The sequence below is a fragment of the Rhea americana genome, unplaced genomic scaffold (assembly GCF_003343005.1).
Source record: "Rhea americana isolate MKP2758 unplaced genomic scaffold, rheAme1 scaffold_325, whole genome shotgun sequence".
NCBI lineage: Eukaryota > Metazoa > Chordata > Aves > Rheiformes > Rheidae > Rhea > Rhea americana.
In genome coordinates this window covers 740036-761441 of record NW_028186452.1, presented here as the reverse complement: position 1 = coordinate 761441, position 21406 = coordinate 740036, and the positions used below count along the sequence as shown (strand labels likewise).

The 21406-nt window shown below is 48.6% G+C and overlaps 1 protein-coding gene across 1 annotated transcript in view; it reads left to right on the top strand.

The window, feature by feature from the left end:
- The first annotated feature begins 5517 nt into the window (after nucleotides 1-5517).
- Nucleotides 5518-21406, top strand: part of CLUH (CLUH binding protein of NUMT mRNA) — a 30548-nt gene continuing 14659 nt past the window's right edge. Inside the window, exons 1-12 of the mRNA XM_085310760.1 lie at nucleotides 5518-6777; nucleotides 10203-10399; nucleotides 12506-12677; nucleotides 12833-12976; nucleotides 13191-13318; nucleotides 13968-14122; nucleotides 14671-14796; nucleotides 16883-17030; nucleotides 17801-17893; nucleotides 18419-19113; nucleotides 20358-20575; nucleotides 21196-21300. Of these exons, the coding sequence (XP_085166886.1) occupies nucleotides 5886-6777; nucleotides 10203-10399; nucleotides 12506-12677; nucleotides 12833-12976; nucleotides 13191-13318; nucleotides 13968-14122; nucleotides 14671-14796; nucleotides 16883-17030; nucleotides 17801-17893; nucleotides 18419-19113; nucleotides 20358-20575; nucleotides 21196-21300 (3073 nt within the window). The 5' untranslated portion in view covers nucleotides 5518-5885. The remainder of the gene's footprint in view (nucleotides 6778-10202; nucleotides 10400-12505; nucleotides 12678-12832; nucleotides 12977-13190; nucleotides 13319-13967; nucleotides 14123-14670; nucleotides 14797-16882; nucleotides 17031-17800; nucleotides 17894-18418; nucleotides 19114-20357; nucleotides 20576-21195; nucleotides 21301-21406) is intronic.

The following is a 21406-nucleotide window of genomic DNA, read 5'->3' as shown; positions in this document are numbered from 1 at the left end:
GCACTGATCCCTCTCCAAGTACAGCTTTCCAGTACTCCATTTACTTTCTAATGTCGTCTTCTATTGGTTGTACTAGAAAGTTATTTCCAGAAGCTTTAAAGGTCTAAAGTTCACTTTTCTTATTTGCTTTTGAGAAGTAAAAACTGTCCATGAAGGGTAGGACAGAGTGTGAAAGATTAAAAACAAGGCTTGGCTATTCCCTTAGGAGTGGTGACTCTCAGTTTTTGGAGGCAGGTCAGTTTTTCACTAGTACTCTCGCTCTGAGCTGTCTCTCCAGCAGTAGGGTTGAAGCACCTCCCCACAGGGAGGTTAGGGGGTGACTACTTCAGGGAGCCTTAATAGAAGGCCCCCCAGTAGGGTCTGGATGACTAGACCTAGTTGGGGGCTTCCAACAGCCTGAAACAAGACTCTGAACACCTCACTTCTGCTGCGTTCGTGGCACGGGTGAGGACAGTGTGAGGGGGAAGCCCGTGGAGCAGGGTGGTTCCAGTCTAGAGGTCTTTACTGCACGTTGCTGCTGCTGCATGCTTCTGGTCACTGCTGGCTTGGGCCTGGGTAAGGCCTGTATCTCCTGTCTGTGGTCTGCTTCCAGGGTGGCAAGACTGGCTAAATGTTAGCGTCAGTCCTAACCTCCAGCCTGCGTGTGGTTGATGCAACGGAGCTTGCACGTGTATGTGAGGCACCCGAGCTTTCTATTGTGTTCTCCTTTTCTAACGTTAGTCTGGGATGAGTGGTTATCTGGCACTGGTTCTTGACAAACCTGCAAAGACGCACTTGCACAGCTGACAAACTTATCTTGGGTGGGGAAATAGATCTACACTCGCAGAAATAACCTCTATTCCCGAGCTGAAGCATGAGCTGCTGTGTCTTGTTCAGCTCTCCTTTCCTTGACCAGTCCTGAGGGGAAAATCCAGTGAGGCAATCCAGTTGAAGTAAAATTCCTAATCTCTAAGTGATATTGGAGTAATGGCACTTAAATGGTTATTGTAGTTTGTACCTCCCTCTCCTTTAAGGAAGAAGCTGTATGGAGAGCCTGCAGTTTCAAAGACTTTCAAAAGAGTTTCTGTAGTGGCTAGCCAACAAAGTAAAATTGCAGGTTTGTGACTTGTGGTGTTTTCCTAGACCTACTGCAAGTTATTCCAAGGCAGGCTGATATGAACCCTCCTTACCAGGCTCCGCACCAGTTAACTAGCTAAATGTGGTTCCAGTTGAATGAGAGAGGGGAAATGATAGTATAAATATTCCCTAAGGCAAACTGCGTCTGGCAAAAAGCACTGCTGCCAGGAACTGGGGGTAAGCCCGTCTCTGCCGTCCGTGGAGCTGAAGCCTGCGAGGCCTTCCCCAGTGCGTGGAAGCTCCCTGCGCTGCAGACAKCGGGGGTTAGGAGGGGCGCTGGTGCACACCCAGCTCGGAGTGCTCSTGGAGTGGGACGACGGTTGCTAAGTGTGCCTGGCAGAGGGAGTTCTGCCGGGGGGGTGAGACCTGCAGCACACTGGTACAGAGTCTCTTGGAGCAGATGCTGGCCTGTCTCCCTGGGGCGGTGTGTGGCCCAAAGGCATCCCCGGGCTGCCGTGTGGCTTGGAGGCAACGGCTAGTCCAGACACGCACCGCGGGATGAAGTAAGCGGCCAAAGATGCTGGCTTGTCCCAAGGCAGAGTAGTGCCTGGAGCTCCCTGCTATCAGCTCTGTGAGCCGTGGGGCACTTCAGGATCTTGTGCTGGGCTCTCAAGGGTTAGGAAGCCCGGGCCTGCTGGGCTCATGTGACACAGTTTTCTCAATAGCAGCTGCGGCCTTGGTTGCTGATTTTAGTGCTCGCTTAGGGTGAAACTGGAGTCTTCACTGCAATGCGTGGTACCATGTCCTTGCATTTACCCCTTGCTATGGGCTTTGTCTTCAAGCCTGATGTGTGCAGCTGCACCAGGAGAACTAGCTCTAACGGAGTAATTAACTCTCTTGGGCTTTTGTTGATGCAGTAGCTGTCTGAAACTAAGGTATGTGCCAAAATAAAATACATATATGTAAGGAATTATGGACTTATTCACAGTATCTATCTGAAACATGATTCCTTCATCCAGTTTTCTTCTCTTGAGAAGTTTGAGAAACAGTCTTCCTAACGCTGTTAATATTTTTGTCGGTGTTGATCTTTGCACTTTGCCTTAAGTCCTAGTCTTTGTGCCTGGTTTCTCTAACATTTGAATTGCTCATTGCTGTCACAGAGTTGCTTAGCCAGGTACTTTCAGAACTAAGTTTCCAAAGTTTTGGCCAGACAAAGTTTAAAAACTAGCTTAAAGGTAGTTCTCAGATGTGGAGAGCAGAGCTGGGTAATTTGGGGTGCCAAGTGCAAAGCACTGAAGGTGTTTCAGTGGCCTAGGCTCACCTGAGCCAGCACAACTGCAGCACAGATGTTCCAGTATCGATAAGAACACAAAGCCACAAATTCCAAACTACACTAGAATGTGACTTAAGGTGCTTAGGTTTATCTAGTCAAATTATACTGTGGATATACCCTAGTTAGAAATGAATACTTTCTCCACTTAGTATCTGTGGAGCAGGCAGTGCTGCAGAAGAGACTTCTGAACGTGTGTGTCTTGGGTGGACCTGCTAGCGCTGGCTGGGAGCCGGTGAGCTYCTGCATGGCCACAAACTGCAGGGCCTCCGCACACTTCCTCGAGTCAAACCTGGATGTTGTAAAGCCACTGAAAAATAAATGCAGCACTTGTAACCCTCAGTACCCACAAATGGGTTAAAGCCAACCTAAGTTTAATGACAGCAGTAGAGCAGCTCTAACACTTCACTGTGGGCTCTTACTGAAAGAAGTGCTTGTTGCATCTAAACAAGTGCTGAAAGTTTCTGGGAAGCTACAGCTTTCCCTGGGGAGCCAGAGGAGGGCAGGTCCATGCTATATCCCATCTTCTCTGATAGACTCTTACAGAAATACTTCCACTTGGGCTACCTCTGAAGCTAGTGTCTAATTAAACAATTCAGTGTAGACAATTTATTTTAATTTATTATTCAGACAAAATTTAATTTGCATTTGCTATATCTACACCAGCCTTCACGTGTCAAAATTAGCATATACTGCTCTGCGCTGCGCTGAACTTTGGCCTGTGTGAAGAAGTGCTGCTTGGCTTCTTGAAGCATCCTGAACGGATCTCTTGTGGAGGCAGAGATTTCATCCCTTGCTGGGTAGTGCTCTGTGAATAACACCCTGGTTCTTGCCCCCCACCCCTTCCCTGTGCAGAGCAGCTGCAGGTCATTCCAGCCAAAGCTCTGCTTGGGTGCAGGCAGGGTAGCACTTAGTTTTTCTGGTGGAGTCGGCACTTATTTATGTCTGTGCACTTCAAGAACTGGAAATATGGGGGTGGGAGGAGTATGTGAGGATCCAGTTTGAGTATGGATGGCTCAATTTTGTTATTTTGTGTATGTCCCAAGTATAGAGAATGCCAGCAGTCTTATTTCTACATAATTAAATGTTGCGTCATTAATATAGGATGATGTTGTATTGCTTTTTCTTAATTGTTTATTGCTGTTGATTCAGTTACTTGTAAACTGTTACACAATGTAAGCTACTTTTCTTCCTCCTTGGAGAAATGAGTGGTGTTCTCCTGTGGATGAACACAATAGCTGCATCATGAGACCAGGTTTATGTGGCCATTAAAGGGAAACGTAAACTTAATGTTAATTAACTTAATGATAATAAACTTAATGATAATTAAACTTAGTTGCTAATTGCAACAAAACATACCTCAGTTCTGGCTACCAGATCTGCTTTAGAATGAAATTGAATCTGCACTTTCATTTTACCTCTCTCCACTCCAAGTGGAACTTTAGTGCCAAACCGAAGCCTGGTGYGTGCACTGATTACACTCACCTTTCCTGAGCGGGAGAGAGTTGGAGCTGCCACTACACCAAAACTTCATTCTCCAAAAGCATCGTGAAAATCATTAGTTGTAGATGCAGGCATAATTTCAAACTCAATGCTAAATACTTAGGACAAAAGAGACCCCTTGTTACTAAGGGATTCAAGGTTAGACCCTTATTGCACTATAAAATTGCTACAGAGAGCAGTTCCAATGAGTGGCAAACATTAAACAGAAATCTTAGTTATGCTTATTGGGTATGTCACTCACATGGATTTGAGTGGGAGAGATTTTAATTCTCCTTTCTTCTTTCTATCTTTAAAAAGAACAGTAGAAACTAGTCAGAGATTTAATTTTCTATAAAGAACTTTGGGTCTGTTTTTGAGCCTGTTCCTGCATTTCTCTTTGGCAGGTTGTTTGCCTGAGCGTAAGGCTCTGAGGACTGCTTCTGGGCTTCCCAGGATTTTCTTTGGAGAAGCTGTTCTGCTCCTTGTGTGTGTTGTGTGGAGCTGGCCTTGAGCAAGTGATTATGTAAGCTGTGTTATCTTAGTTTCATTCTAGTATTGAGATTTTCTTGTTAGGGATGTGGCACTTGCTTTTCTTCTCTTTGAAGAGTTGGGGCCCTTCACACATGGGAAGCGGCGTGGAGCACTCAAGAGACTTGCAGACGAATTGGGGCAGGAGGAGCGTCAGGTTGCTTGGACAGATGCAAAGGCTTTTCTAGGCAGATCCAGTGGGTTTGAACTGCAGGTCTCGCATGCCAGGTATAACGTCTTTGCAATATCCGTGTCTTTGCACTGTGGTCCTGGTTTCCTTGGACACAAAGTGACCACTGCAGTCGGTCAGTGAAGCGTAGTGAGTGCTTCAGTTCGATGCGTGTGCCTGTGCACCACCAGAAGTGCGAAGAGGAGCACAAATGTCCTGCTGCTTTAGCCAGAGGAGGGAGGGGAGGAGGAGGAGGAGGAGGAGGAGGTGGCAGTGGCTGCCCAGTGTCCCGCTGTGTCGTGTCAACCCCTGGCCTCGCTGGGTCTGGGCTGCGCCTGCTCAGGCTGTAGGCTTTCTAGGGTGCTTGTTGTTTGCAGAAATTTCTAGCTCTGTAATCCCTGCATCAGTTACCTTAATCATAATATCAGATGTCCTAAATAAACATGGAGAGAGGAAAGGGGGGAGGGTTATGTGTGTGTGGTTTTGTGGTTTGTTTATTTTTGATTTGGCAGAGGAGGGTGAGAGGACAGAAAATTTGTCTGGAAACTACTCAGTAGTTCACTGACCAGATCTTTTATGCTAGTCTGTTTAGTATGGATGGCTCTGCCTGGGCCTAGGCATGCCATAGTAACTAACTTTGTCTTGTAATTCAATGCATCTCATTTGCTTACAAGTTTGGCAGCGCTGAAGTGCTCCAACATTTGTCCCATGCTGCACCGGTACAGCACTCGATATCAGCAGTCTATTTATAACGAACGCCTGGGCTGAAGCAATCGGGCTAATACCCGCTCTTAGAGTGTGCCTGAAGAACTTGTTAGATATACGTACATCTATCTCTGTCTGTCTTTGCCTCTGGAGCAGTGAGGAGAGGAGGAAGTCTTCAGCTGCTGGGAGTTAGTTTTGCGCTCTGTGGATATTGTGGTGCTCTGTAGCTTTGCAGCTGGCAGACGGCAGCGAAGATGATGTGTGGAGGATGAAGGTCACTGGAAGGGGCTTTGGGAGAACTGCTGTGAAACTAGCAACTGATTCTGACCGAGATACTGGAAAGCAGGAAAGAGATGTATACTTAAGAGTATATGGGACACAGATCTGAGTAGTTATTGGTCCTGTGCTTCTTGTCACCTTTGGTCCAAGTAAGAAATTTCTTTGGAGAATTTGGTTGACTGTGTGAAAATGTTAACAAATCCAAACTGAAGAGGGTGAGGTCTGCCTTGTGGGAACTGCCTTGTGGGGGCTTAAGTATATGTGCACAAACAAGAGACTTGCAAACAAAACTAACTTTTCTAAACCAGTGCTGTATGAGCTGGGTTGCCTGTGATCATGGGAAACAGCATTTTTGCAAACTGCTGTAAGCATGTAACTGATCTAATCTTCCAGACACGCAGTTTTAATTCGTGTGATGAGAGGTCACCCCTCTTACCCAAACCTCCCGCAAGCTGCACTGTCTCCCCAGACGTGCCAGAAGCTTCCCAGTGTCCTGGGCCGTATCCAGACGTTATCCCCAGCAAGGCCGTGACTGAAAGCCTACAAAAATGCACAGAGTGCATCCAAGACTCACCCGAGGCCAAGGGCGAAGAAGAAACGGCAACGGCCTGTGGTAGCAGCTGCTCGAAACTCGGCTTTGCTGCCGCTGGCCTACTGCAGCAGACAGAGGCATCCCGTGCCTTGGCTGTCCTTCCCCTCGACCTTGAGAAAGGGTCAGCAGCACTGTTGCGTGGTGCTCAGTTGCTTGAGGCCTGCCAGTGCCATGTGAAACTTGAGGACAGCAGTTTAGGTCGTAGATCATGCAACCAGGAAGAGCATGTGGCTGCCACGGCCTGCGGAGCGCTTCCTGCCACCCCGCAGCGAAGCCCCCACTGCTGTGGGGAGGCAACAGCCTTGAAGTCAGAAACGTCCTTCGCGGATCCGGGCAGCTTGTCAAAATGCAGATCTACTGCTCCCTCCTTGGGGAGCTGTGAAACCCTTGAAACATCTACCTCTGATCTGTCAGCAAACACAGAAGGAATCCCCAGCGTCCCAGAGACGGTCTTGTCCTCTTTGCTCTGCGATGAGACGTTGTCGCAGACTCGGGATACAGGTGCTGATTTTGCGTTGACTGACCGTACTGCTTGGCCCAGTGGCAGCTTAAATTGTGACACCGGCTCTAAAGCGCACACACTGTCGTCAAAGCAGCAGAAGAAGAGGAAGAGGAAAAAGAAGCTTGCACTTCTAGGTGCTCAGTGGTGGGGGGGTCTCTGTTGCCCCCGATGTGGCTGAAAGACTTGGATGCGTGTGAGGGGCTGGGGTGGCTCTGTGTGTTCATGGCGTGGGGCAGGGTAAAGGAGGGGGGAGGCAAGTTTACCCTTAATCATTTTTCTGGTGCGAGCTTTCCCAGCCTTGCTCTTTAGCAAAAGGTGACTTGTTKGTTTTGCTAATGTGGGGAAGGAGCAAACACAGGGCTCTTGTGCTTGCAGCTTGAACGCTGAGACATAACCGAAACGTGACTGGAGTTGTGTGGCAGTGGTGGTGGTATGAAGCTGCAAGGTTGGTGAGGCTGCCTGGGATGCTGCATGCACGTGCAGTGAGAACTGAACTTCCCGAGGTCTGTGGCATCTGTTATCGTGTGCAGTCGGCAGTGTTCAGGTGTGAACCTTCYGCTGTGCCAGGGATCTCGATCTGTGTAGCTCGTGAGGTGTCTAGCACATCAGCAGGGTCGCTATAAATAGGAGGCATGGTTAGAGCAGCGCCTGTCACCTTGGCGTGTTCTCTTTGTCCAGGTGCAAAGATGAAACTTAATCCTTTTGCCTGCCCTTTCCACCAGGTGCAAAACGTGATTCAGGCAATGCACGTTTCTTTCTTACCATCGAATGGTGTCTGTTCCTCCTCCTCCTCCCCTCTTCGGTATCTTCCTTTGCCTGTTTCCCTGACAGTTTAATTTTCATATGTATTCAGAGTTTGTTCACGCTGTGCTCCAGAGTAAAAATGAGAACATCCCGTTACCACGAGGCTGCCAGCTTGCAAGAGGCAGAGCYTGACAAGCGCCTGAGGCGCGCTCGTGGGCAGAGCCCGAAGGCTGGAGGGGAGAGGATCCCCGCTGCGGCGCGGAGCGTGCCCTGCCACAGGGGACCGCAGAACTGCGTCTAGAGGCCGCGCGTCCAGGAGGGCTGGGTCTGCGCTTTGCAGCTTGTAGCAGCAGGGTCGAGGGCGGTGTTGGTAAGCGAGGAGCGGCAGGCAGAGCCCGCGGACAGGGCGCAGCCGCCCAGCCGGCGCGCGTCCGCGGGCTCCGCTGAAGCGGACCCGGCCTGCGTCGCCTTGCCGCTTTCTGTGCGCGCCGAGGGATTGTACCCGAARGGGAGCTGCTTGCCCGCTTGACGCTGGGACTGAGAATGAATAACGGGTGAAAAAATCTTTGCAGATACCTTTCAGGTTTCTTTTTTGCTCTTTCTGCCGTCTGGAGTCTGCTGAAATTGGGGGACTGACGCTTTACCCCGATGCCGTTTCCGGTGTCTTTGCCGGAGGCCGGTGGGAAGGCCGGCCCTGCTCCTGCTCGCAGCCCGCCTCCTGGTGCTGCTGCAGCACAGCAGTAAAAATCAGTGACCCACTTTAAGAGCAGGCAGGTAAAACCCTGCTTTGCAGCAGGGAGAGCGTATGCAGTGAGTCAGCACTGAGCAGGCAGCGTGTCCTCCAGGCAGCTCACTTGCGTTGCTGTGAATTGGGGGTTGAAACAAAGCATGCTGTTTCTGCTGAAATGTCCCTGTTCAAAAAAACATTGCTGGCTTTAAACCTGCTGGATGGCCATTCTTCCTCAGCCTGAACCGAAGACTGCCGGCTGGAGCTGGACCTTGTGGTGTAAGGGGACTTGGAGGTGTTGCTTCTGTGTCCCTCGGGTCATGTGCCCAGAGCGYTGTGCAAGGCGGCGTGGCTGGGAATAAGAGCACGGGGACAGGAGCTAGCACATCTCGTGAGCTGCTACTTCAGCTTCTCAGCTGGCAGTAAGAGTCTGCGTAATGCGGTCAGGAAAGGTCCGTGGTCACGGACAGGTGGCACCTGGGGTGCTGGGTAGTATCACTGCCGCCCTAGCCGTGCTTGTTCCTGTTCTGCCCTAGGGCATCTACTGCTGCAGCAGTTGACACTGGGGTGCTACGTTTCTGGTCCGTGCTACGCCCTCCCTTGTGGCTTTATGCCTAGGGCCAAATTCTGCCTCTCCTTTTTGGCTGCTGCAGGAGGAGCAAAAGTTCAGAGATCCTGCCCTGTTTGTGCTGCCCTGTGTGGGCAGGGGCTGGACCAAACCTAATTCGGGAGCCTGGAGCTAATGCAAGGGCTAGTCGTGTCTACAAGACTAACAGCCTCAGAYGTTGCATTTCTGGCTGTAGTTTTTCTCTTCCGCGTGTGTCCCAGGCTGTCAGAAGGAGCTCTGGCTCTGCTGGCTGTGCGGGTGTAACTAGGGCTCTCCTCAGGCCTCGGGGGATACAACGTTTTTCTGAAAACGTGATCTCTTGAGGCATTCTTGCATGATGCTTTTCCTCCTTTCCAGTATGGCTGGAGCTTGTTAGAGCCGTAGCCGAGTGCTCTAGCCTGGCTTGCCCACGCTTTCATCTGTCAAAAAAAATGAACAGCTCACGTTARAGACGTATGCGAGGTGACAGTGAACATGAGCAGTGGCTGCCGAGATGCTAAAAGCATCAGAGGCTGGTTCCAGTAGCTCTGTTTACCTGCTGCTCCAAAGACAACCTTGACTGTTGTCTTTGAAGCAGGTTTGCTGTTGGCTTCCCTATTCCCTCTCTGCAAGTGGGTAATTAATGGCTGTTTCTGCTATTCCAGCTGTAGCACCTCTGGCCAATGCTGTAATAGATCCCCTTTCAGCGGGGCCTGTGTTGGTGGTTTCAGCTGCTTTAGGAGACCTGCAGCTTCCTGTCTGATCTGTTCTCTGGCAGTGTCTGCTTTAGAGGCAAGGAAAACAAACCATTGCCAAAGCATGAAGTAGGCGCAAAGATCTTCCTCTCCCCATGACGTTTCTGTCTAAATGAGCGCCTAACATGTCGTCACTTTTTTCTTAAAAGWAATTGCTGAGGCCAAGCCTCACCCTGGCACCATGGTTTCCCTACAGAGTATTTTGAAAATGTGGAGGGTGGCCTGATGYGTGCAGGGGTGTGGGAGCTGTTAGTGTTTCTGTGAAGTAACCTGGCTCCTGCGTGATTTGCAGCTCAGCGGTGCAACTGCCGTCCTTTCCCCTCCCTCTTCTCTGGCTGAGCAGCAGTGTACCAGGAGGTGTGCTGGAAGCCCTGYAACATGTTGGTGCAGAGGTTACAGCTGCCTCCAGGCCACAAAGCACCACACACCCATTTCTTTTAATTAAGAAGGTTAAGACTGGATTGAATGTATTGTATGCTGACCCATCTTTCTGCTTTCATTCCCTCCCCTCTCCACTCACGGTTATGGAAGATCCCTCCTCCCCCCCCCCCCAGGCAAGTGCAAGCCTGTTAATTGTGCTGTGAGGGGAAGGGAGAGCGGGCTAAAGTTTTGCTGTATTTTAACCCTTGACTGTCTGGCTGAGTTGGCCAGAGGACAGAGATTTAATTGCAGACTGTGTCCTTAGCTTGCTTGGAGAGGATTGGCTGTTTGCTCAGACCTTACCTAAATCCCCCTCTTCTCCCCCAGAGCACTCGTCTGGCGTGGCACTCATGAATGGCAGCGGCCCGCACGAGAGCCTCAAGGGCGACAAGGACACGCGGCAGAACGGCCACGAGGAGGCTGAGCCGGGGGAAGATGGGAACGACCAGGAGGTCATTGTCATACAGGACACAGGATTTACCGTCAAGATCTGCGCGCCCGGGATAGAGCCCTTTTCCCTGCAGGTACCTCCCTTCCAAGGGACGGAGAAATAGCGGCTGGCAGGGGCGAGGAGAGGAGGCAGTGCCGAGCAGGGCAGGCGCGAAAGGGTGCCGGGCTGGCACGTGCCGCACGCGTGGCCTGGCGTGGGGAGCGTGTCCTCGGCTAGCGCTGGCTGCACTAGCCAGCTAACCCCGGGGACTCCTGCAGGCAGGAGAGATGCTGAGCGCTACCCAGCCCCGGGTGGGGGAGGCAGGAAGGAGCGGTGCCGGGGCCTCTGCTCAGCGCTGGGTGAGGAGGACTGGGGAGAGGCACTGGTGAGGTTGTGCCAGGCCTCTCCTGAGGTCTGGCAGCACTGGTGCATGCCGCTGGTGGGAAGCATTTGAACCAATGCACTAACGCAGTGCTTTCCTTCAGCTAACGGGGAGGGGACAAGGATCAGAGGAGGCTTGTAGGAAGTCCCTTTCCGTGTAACTGCAGCCTGGTCAATGTYTTCAGGATACTTCTGGTTCCTTGACTTGTCCACTTTCAAATGGGGTTAAGTGGGGAAGGAGGCAACAAAGTGTAGAAGGTGCAGGAGAGAAGCCCCTAGCCAGAGGCTTTTATGGCAAAAGGAAAGAGGAGGAGGCATGAGCAAAAATGCCGCTCTGGCGCAGGCCAGTGCAGGATTTGCAAGGGCAGGGGAGGGTCTTTTGCTCCAGATCCTGGGCGTGAAGGGAGAGCAGGTGAGTCAAATGAGGTGTAGCTGCCCCCTTGCYCATCTCTGAGGGTATCGGGCAAGGAGTGGAGTACTGAGGAAATGGCCTGCCTTCTTCTGGGCCCTCCTAAAGGAGGGATGAGAATGCATAACCTCTGGGTCTTCCTCTCTGGAAGGGAAGACCTCTTGCTTGCCCAAAGGTTTTGGTATGATGCTTCTTCGGACTGATCTGTGCTTCGGACTGTACTTCGGACAGTGACATGCTAGCAGAGGCTCAGGGAGCTCGAGCATCTGCTTGGCAGTCCCGTGAATGATGCAGTCTCCACTTTCTCCTCTACGCAGAGAGCTCTGCTGAACACCGTGTGTGTGTGTGTGTCGTGTTGACAGCGATGCACCACCAGATCAGGATGGGCTTTGATGTGCCTAGCCAATGCTGCTTTAGCTTAATACTTCACTGAAAACTCTTTGGATGAAGCACCTTTAGTTTGGGGGGGAGGAGTCTTGTGAGTCTAAACCCACTGGGAAGTCTTAYCTTCCCATGACCAGCAGAAAATCCAGTGAAACTACATCCCCTGTGGAACAAGCTGTTTCTCAGCCCAGCTTCTTTTTCCCCTTTAAATCCCATTGACTTTTAGTTTTAATAGGCTAATAATAGCAGGCCGTATTGTTTACAGCAGCTTATGTAAACTACCCCAAATTTTCATAGCTTGAGAACAGTGTCAGTTGTGCTGGAGCCAAAGCAGGCAGGTACAAGAGCAGCCCTGGTGCACAAGTCAGGGTGGTTCCTCGCATCCCACAAGCCACGTGCTTGCAGGCTGTGTTCCCTAGAGGTGTGGCATAGATGTGCCACACCACGCTGTGGGTCTCGGTGCAGAATGAGTAGAGGAAATGATCTGTTTTCCACTTACATCATTCAAAACCTCACCACAAATGCACAACATGGATGGATAAGGGGAGAGTCACTGTTTTTCTCCTTTCTCCTGCTCCTTTGCTGCCCTCTTGCCATCCCTGCCCTATGCCTGTGTTTAATGCAGCACAAGGCTGTGATGCCTGTGGGTGCTGAGTCCTGTGGGTTGGAGCCAAGGTGGGTGACCCATGCAGGAGAGGTGGGAATACCCTCCTGGGGGGGGGGGACAGGAATAGTTGTCTTAGGAGGAAGAGCTAGRGTTTGCCTTTCCAAGCTCGAAGAGGTACAAGAGGTATTTGATTCTGCACAAAGGGGAAAAATTTGGCAAGACTACGCAGGAGGAATTTTTGCATGTGCTCTGGGGTAGCCTTCCATGCCTGCTACCCTCAAGTTTGCTGACATGTTGCAGTGTTACTAGGAGAACAGAGATATCTCTAGTGGATTTGTGTCCCTGTGCTGGATCTTCTTTAGGTGTGTGCTGGAGAATAAGTTGGCTGAGAATAACTGACTGGGTTGTTCTTTCCTAAGGTGTCTCCTCAAGAAATGGTACAAGAGATCCACCAAGTTTTGATGGACCGAGAAGATACCTGCCACCGGACTTGCTTCTCTCTGCAGCTGGATGGCAATGTCCTTGATAATTTTGCTGAGCTAAAAACCATCGAAGGACTGCAGGAAGGCTCATTGCTGAAAGTAGTGGAAGGCAAGTTCCTTGAAGCTTCAGGAGGGAATGAATGAGGGTTTTTGTAGGGACTGTTTTTGGCCACCTTGCAGCCTGTTCCCCTTTTTGAGACCCACGTGCCAAAGGAGTAAGCAATCATGTAACTGCAGTTTTTTTCCTCTGTTTCTGYTCATCAGAGCCATACACAGTGCGAGAAGCCAGGATACATGTGCGTCACATTCGAGACCTTCTGAAGAGTCTTGACCCATCAGATGCTTTCAATGGTGTGGACTGTAATTCACTGTCATTCCTGAGTGTTTTCACTGAAGGAGACCTGGGAGGTATGGAGCCGAACGGCTTCTCCAACATGGTGAATGTTTTCACTAACCCTTACTCCTTGCTTCATTAAAATGCATCGTAACCATCCACTGTCCCACATTGCTCAGAAGTGCAGAGAAACACTCTRAGCACTTCTGCATTCTGGCTTGAGTAACTGAGGGGGATTGAGTAGGCCTGTGTTCTTCAGCACTAACTTTTTATCTGTTTTTGTTCTAGACAGTGGAAAACGAAAGAAGAAGGGTACAGAAATGGAACAAATTGACTGCACCCCTCCTGAACATATCCTGCCAGGTAGCAAAGAGAGACCCCTGTGTGCCCTTCAGCCCCAGAACAGAGACTGGAAGGTAGAGTTTTCCTGTGTCATTAATCAGCTATCAGCACATTCCTTGCAGCAGAGTGGTGTTCAGGGATTGAAAGCTGCATTGGACTTTGGGATTTGCTCTGCTTGATGCTTAATGAGTGCTGGAATAGCACAGCTTAACCAAAAGAATAAAGTCCAAGAACTTGTGTGCAAAACAGTGGACACTGAGCCTGGACACCTGGAGAGCATAATAAAATGGCCTGCCCTGCTGGGATGGGTAGCAGGGAAGGGAGAACTGTTGTTCTCTGCAAAGTTTGGGAGATGGGATCTGCAGATCACTGTAATTTCTCTTAGATTTACCATATGCTCCCACTTGGTTTCCAGAATCATCTTTAGAAGCTGCTATTTAAAAACCAGTACATCCAGAAATCTGTGCCTTGTGCAACACAAAGGCCTAAGGTGTCTGTTTTTCTGTGTCTTACGGTGTGAGAGGTAGCAAATTAAGGCAAAACACTACACTGCAAATGGCTTGAGGACAGCTGTGTTCTTAAGACCAATTTTCTCATAAGCTCTGTTCCTGGACCAAGCAAGGGCAGCAGGTAAAAGGATTCTAGTTTGCACATCAGATGGCTTTGTCACTCGGGAAATTAATTCCCACTGATAGGAATCACTTCTGTTGTATTCTTTCATAGCCTTTGCAGTGCCTAAAGGTATTGACGATGAGTGGCTGGAACCCTCCACCTGGTAACCGGAAGATGCATGGAGACCTCATGTATTTATATGTCATCACAGTGGAGGATCGGCATGTCAGTATCACTGCGTCCACTAGAGGATTTTACTTGAATCAGTGAGTAAATAAGACTCCTTGTCCTGTCCTGCAACAAGTAAGCTTGCATTAGCCAACTGCAAATGGACGCATTTTGGTGTCTCTTCTTTTTTTGTGGAAAATAGCCTATTAAAATTCACTACCCACATGCGTTTGTAGGAGTTGTTATACTGGATTGGGCTGTTCGGTTATGCCTGGTACCACTCTTCCACAGTGGGTAAATGGCTGATGCTTTAGGGAAGTTGCAACTTCCCATAATATTGTCAGCTAATTAAAGCATTTTGGGTTGGGAGGGAAATTCCTTCCTGGCCATTGCAAATAACTTATTTTGCCCTAAAACAAGAGCACAGCCTGRCAGAACTTCCTAGCTGGGACATAGATCTGACTAGCAATCTCTTTTTATGGTGACTATGAAGGATTGCTAAAGTGACTGTATTATACTTGTGAAAGTAAAAGTGGCTGTATTGAAAGAGGTCCGGGGTCTATCCAGCCCAACAGTTTATTAAAGAAGTGTGGTACAAGTCTTACATGCAACAACAGTATTTATTTAATTATTTATTTATTTTCAGGTCTACTGCATACAACTTCAATCCTAAACCTGCAAATCCCAGTTTCCTCAGTCATTCCTTGGTGGAACTACTTAACCAGATCAGCCCTACCTTCAAAAAAAACTTTTCTGCTCTGCAGAAGAAACGGTATTAGCACTTCTTCCTCTCTGGTTGCTTTAGGTAGCTTTATGTTGCTTGGGTAATCTGATGGTTAAGTTGCTTGGTGAGACTGAAACATTTGGCTGGCTCTGTGGGAACTGGATGCCACTTCCATGTAGCAAGGATTGCAATGCCTTCTTTCTCTGATACCATACAGTGGTGGGATGGTTGGTGGAACGTATGAGTCTATGCAGCAAGGACCACCAAATATTTGACTAAATCTCTTGGCAGCACCCTGGTGTAGTTGGCTTTTCCTTGTTTGAAATACGGAGCTGTTGGAACCAAAATGACTTGTCCGTTCTTACTCAGTACAGTGGTAACAGAAAGGCAGATGGATCCCCAGAGCCCTGATCCTTATCCACCTGACGTTTTCTCTTGGCTCTAACTCCTGGATGACTCGTGCTTAGAACATGCAGATTTACAGATTTCAGCTCTGCCTAAAGTGAGGCTTTGCCTAARGTGAAGGGTGGGGGACAACAGCTTTCTGTTGTTGCAGTGGTATCAGATGTGGGACTCAGCTGGAGTGCTAGACTTTGCCTCTGCACTGCTGAGAAGCTGAACATGGGGAGCTCTTTACACAGCAGGAGAGAAGGCTTTTAACTTCTCGAGGGTTTGTCTGCACAGGGAAGCTTGTAAAATAAGGTAGTACAAGTCTGCAGTGCAGCCACTGTGTCAGTTCTGCAAATGGACCTCTTAGTCCATGTTAATAAGTCTTCCACATGGGAGAGATTTTGAAAACAAAAGTCAGATGTGAATCTATAGCAGACTAACTATGCCATGGGAAACCCCCTGTGTAGATGATCTTGCTCAGTAAAAGGTTTTTTTCTCTTCCTTTTTTATTTTTTCCCTCTCCCCCCCCCCCCTTTTTTTTTGTTGCTAGTTTAATCCACTCCTAGGGTGAGCTGCTTGACAGCAGTGATCATAAATGAGAAAAGGCTGGTGTTTTGCCAGACTCCTGAGATGTGGGTCTCCTCACCAAGTCTGTGCTGGCTACACACCTTGTGTGGGAGACTTGATGATTTTCTAGCTAGCCAGGCAGCAAAGGGTTAATGTGAAACAAGGCCATGTGCTGCTACAGTAAATGGGTTGATAACCTCATCAGTAGTTACTCTGTCCTTGGATACAAAAGAATAAAGACTGAAACATACAAAATTCCTGTGCTACTTTTTCTGATTATTTTATTTTGTATATTATTTAAAATAATTATTCTAAATATGTGCATGTACATTTTTCTCTAATTTCCTCTAGCTCCTATAATAATAAAAATAACAATGATTTGTTTTATTCTCCTGTCCTTGCTGCAGGGACTATTTATTCTACTCCAGAACAGTGGGTCCTGTGCAAAACCTGTCATTCTTTAGAGTCCATTTAATGAACTGTCTAGGCCCAGCAGGATATAAATTGACAGGCACATTGTCTGGCTTTCAAGAATCCTGCTTCTGGTCTCATTAAGTACTTGAAAGTGACATTATACAAGGGCTGGAAATTAGCACTGGCCTCCAAACCACTGCTGTGACTGTCTGGCCATTTAAAAAATGATTATACTGTATTGCTTTGGGGGCCAGAAGTAAATACAGATGAGTCTCCAGCACCTGCTGAGAGCAGACTGACTACATAAAAGGCCGTTAGGTGAAGCTTGCTTTTTGCTTTATTAGTGGGTGTGTGCTATAAGCTTATATTTTATACTATAACCCTTAGGGGCCAGAGTGAAAGCTGAGGGCGAGCCTGATACAGGTGGCCAGCTGGGAGTGGTGACCCCTTGCCTCCACACTTTTTTTGTGGCAAATGGAGAGCGTTATGAGGATCTCCAGAACTGAGATTAAACTGAAGAGGAGGGAGCAGGGAGAACCCAGTTGATTCTCCGGACTGCTGTTGAGAAATGCTACCAATCCCGATCAGCCATAGAGGCTGTCAAATGAAAGTTCATTGTGCTGCCTGTGAGACCCAATCTTATTTTGCTGTTTGTTAGAAACTAATGTTGCAGTGTGTGTGGGGGGGGGGGGAACAACTCTGCTGGAATGAAAGAAATCTTCCTTTGGTGGAGAATGCCTAATTGTTTTCATTTCCAAATTAGGGTTCAGAGACACCCTTTTGAAAGGATAGCCACTCCTTTCCAAGTGTACAGCTGGACGGCTCCACAAGCAGAACATGCTATGGATTGTGTCCGGGCAGAAGATGCTTATACATCTAGGCTGGGCTATGAAGAGCACATACCTGGACAGGTATCCGTCTTACTTTGAGAAAGCTGGTGATAGCACTATCTTTTGCACTGGGAGCCTATTAACTTTTATCAGCAAGTAGAGCTCTGGTATTTGTGGAAGGGAGAACTTGCATGAGTTCAGTGAAAATGAGTTGAACTCATCCTTAACTGTGTCCTTGAACTGCAGAGGGCTATGCTGCTAGGTGTAACTTTCCTGAGTACATACAAAGGTCTGAAGAGCAATTTTTGCACAAATATCTGCAAGTCTTGTGTCCCTGCTCCAAACACCTGACTTGGGCCGCTGAACTGCACAGAAAGCAAAGCACCTGTCAGTCCAGGAATGGCTAGCTCTGTTTTTAAACAAGCAGTTTCAAATTTGCAGCCTCATAGCATGAAATCTTCCAAGCCTTGGAGTAGTGCAGGCCTGCAAAGGCTGCACGTGAGTTGTCTGTAAAAGCTGCACATGGGTGGTTGTCTGTCTGTGGTGTGATCACATCACAGTGTGCTGGCCAGTGAAATCTGCACCATATTACTCCAAAGTGGTCGATCTGGTATTTCAGTGAAACTGTACTGTGTAGCTTGGACCAATGTAAAATATATCCCAAATTACCACTGAATAAACACCACTCACTGACTGCTCCTGCTGTTAGTTCACTTCCTCTGAATGTCATGTCAGCCTGAAATTCCCCCCAGCATTCCCTTCTCTCAAACTGCCTTGTAAACCAGAAAACGCTGATTTCCCCGCCCCTGCCTACACAAAGCGTTCTTCCCACAAGGCTTTGACTCTTTCAGACCAGAGACTGGAATGAAGAGCTGCAGACTACACGAGAGCTACCACGCAAGAACCTGCCAGAGAGGCTACTGAGAGAACGAGCTATTTTCAAGGTAATTTGGGGATGTGCAGGCAACTTTTACTTAACTCCATCTCTGCTGTCCATATCATTGCTGGACTCTTTGCCTGGTCTTACTCTTAAATTGCAAGAAGAGGTTCTCTGACTAAGGGGCCTTGCATGTCTGCCTTCTGCTGTCAGCTTCTTGGAGAAGAGTTGCACTTGACCCATACCTCCCTGCTAACCATCAGGCAGACTCCTCTTAGTCCTGTGTTGTTGTTTGATCCAGCCCYCCTTTGGGTGGGTGGAAGGAACAGGGGAAGGATGGACATGCATAAGCCTAGACCTTCTTCTGCAGGAAGTTAATGAGACAGAGCCATGGCGGTCCTTAATGTTCTGGGTTCTGGAGTATGTATGAGCTACTAGTCAGGCTTACAAAAGTAAAAGCCAGGTGACCTACCTGCCTGCTGGAGGGCCATTAGAAGGTGAGGAGTGAAGAAGATTGCAGAGAGCTTTGAGAGCAGAGTGCTGGGAGGATATGAGCCCTTCCTTACCCAGCTTTCTCTTCCCCTACCTGCAGGTTCACAGTGACTTCACTGCCGCAGCAACGAGAGGTGCCATGGCTGTCATTGACGGTAACGTCATGGCTATCAACCCCAGTGAGGAGACAAAGATGCAAATGTTCATCTGGAATAACATCTTTTTCAGCCTGGGTTTTGATGTCCGTGACCACTACAAGGACTTTGGAGGAGATGTTGCTGCTTACGTAGCTCCTACTAATGACCTCAATGGTGTGCGGACCTACAATGCTGTGGATGTAGAAGGGCTGTACACACTGGGGACTGTAGTAGTGGATTACAGAGGTTATAGGGTGACAGCTCAGTCTATTATTCCTGGGATCTTGGAACGGGAGCAGGAGCAGAGTGTCATCTATGGGTCAATAGACTTTGGCAAGACAGTTGTCTCACACCCCAAGTACCTGGAGCTGCTGGAGAAGACCAGCAGGCCACTTAAGATTCAGAAGCACAAAGTCCTGAATGACAAGAATGAGGAGGTGGAGCTGTGCTCCTCAGTGGAGTGCAAAGGCATCATTGGCAATGATGGACGTCACTATATCCTGGACCTGCTCCGCACTTTCCCTCCAGATCTGAACTTCCTGCCTGTTGAAGGGGAGGAAATGCCAGAAGAATGTAAGAAAATGGGGTTCCCCAAGCAGCACAGGCACAAGCTTTGCTGTCTGCGGCAAGAGCTTGTTGATGCTTTTGTAGAACACAGGTGAGCTGAGCTCCCCTTTTCTTCCACGTGCATGCTGGTAACCATCCAAGTCAGGACCACACTGCCTTCTCCCAGGGACATTGCCACAGAGCTCCTAGAATAGTACAGCTAATGCCCTTGGCCTTGCAGGTGCAATTATAGAAACTTAATGACTGAGATTAGAACAGTGGGGATTCTGACAGAGTTGCAGGGAGCTGGGGAAAGAGATGGTTTTGCTTTTTTAGTCTCCCAAGTCTTTTATTTGTGTGTATGTGTGTGTTTTTTTTTCTTTTTTTGTAATTTCCTGTCTAAAGATTTAGAAGTTCTTTCTTTAGATGTCCTGTACTCTTGATGTCTAGGATATAGGAAGGATTTGTACTCCTCTTTCAGGCTCTTGATGTCTTGGATGCAGCATTTCTCTTCTAGAGGCTGGGAAAAAAAAAGTACCTGTGGGAACTACTGTAGCTGTCTCTGTGGTGAACTGTATAGGCTTCCCTGCTCGCACTGTACAGGCAAGGAAGTGGGAGCTTTGGGAGCGGTATAAGCAGCGTAGTGCAGCTGTGTGRTGCTGATGTTAATGCTCCTGTTTCCTGCGTGGAGGACTGCAGGGTACTCTGCTACTACRGATGGTCAGAGTGTGATTCCGCTTTTCAGGAAGACAAGTCTTGCAGTTGCTGGCTGAGGAGCCCTGCCCACTGAGCAACCAGTTCTGCAGCCAGGCGCTCTTCCGAGTACTACCACGTGCCCGCAGGTGGGCTCCACCACCCTGCAGGAGAGCTCCCAGGCCAGCAGCATGCAGGAGTGTGGCCATAGGGTGCTGCTACTCCTTGGCTGGGAGAGGTTGGGCCTCCCCATGCTAAGGTCTCCTGGAAAATTGCTGCTGATTTTTGTTTGACATAGTCCTGCGCGTCTGGCAGTAGGGCCAAGAGTCTTTTGGAGCTCTCTGCTGGTTCTGCATGTGGAAAGCAGTTTTTAACCACTGCAAAGAGACTAGTTTCCTAGTATGATGGGTATAAAAATCAAGATTTGGGCGGGGAGGTTGTTTGTTTTTCCTCTTCAAGTCATCAATGACAGATGTTACAGTAATGTGCACTGCTTTGAGATGGGGAAGCTCGTGAATAAAGGGTATGTCCCTGCCTTTACAGAGGACAACTGGATGGTCCTAACTTTATCAGTTTCTCCTCTCCTGGAGGATTGTTGCTCCCCTTGGGTTCTCCTGCGTACGCTGTTTGTCTTTGCTGAATTCCTCTTTTCTTTTACTGTAGGTACCTCTTATTCATGAAGCTGGCAGCACTGCAGCTGATGCAGCAGAAAGCCAACAAACAGGAAAGCTCAGGTGCATTGGAAAATGGCACCTCTCCAGAGAACGGGACTGCAGAAAGTGAGAAGTCTGAATCGGATGATGGTAAAATAGATGATAATGTGACTGGACTTGAGCAGGTTAAAGAGCTTGCTGAGACCATTGCATCTGATGACGGAACAGGTACTTAATCCTCTGCATCATGAGCAGCCCAGGGCTCCTGCACTGTGGGCTCTGTTGCTGATAGGAAGTGAGCCAAACTGAGGGGAGTCAAATAGGGCAAGCACTGGCTTCTTCAATTAATATTGTTTTAGCCTTTGTGTGAGCTGTTCACACACTAAGAAACTAATCTCCCTTGCTGTCCTGGAGACAGGTTGGTTAAGTGGGCTCTGAAATACAGGAAACCCATTAGCTCTGACAGAAGAAAGAGAGCCTGACTGGCAAGCTGGCCTCCTGGGAGGTCAGCAACCCACAGTCAGGATGTCAGAGACTTATGCAGTCTGTGGTGAATGGAGTGTGGCAGCTCTGGGGATGCTTAAACACCTCTGAAAATCCTAGACTTGAGCATCTGAAGTTGAGGGGAAGGGTGCATAGGTATTCTAGGTAAGTGTATTGCTCTTGTTCAGATGTGCATTCTGCATCTATCCTCCTTCCCAAATATCTTACCACTGATTGTCCACTGGATTTCTGCAGTGAGTGCCATTATTACTGCTTTTAGTAACAAAACTTTTCTCTTTAATACTTGGGCTTGTCATTTTCTAAAATCCACACTTGTTTTTATTCTCTTTTCCTTCATGCCCCAGTGGATCCCAAAAGCAGAGAAGTGATTCGGAATGCTTGTAAGGCTGTAGGCTCCATTAGTGATGCATCATTTGACATTCGGTTTAACCCAGATATTTTCTCACCAGGTATGTGCACAAAGAACTGAGTTTTGTCCTCCTTTAGAGGATTGCTGTGTCCAGTGAGCTACAGACAAAAACTTGTTCTGTAGCCAACAATAATGCTGGCTTCTGA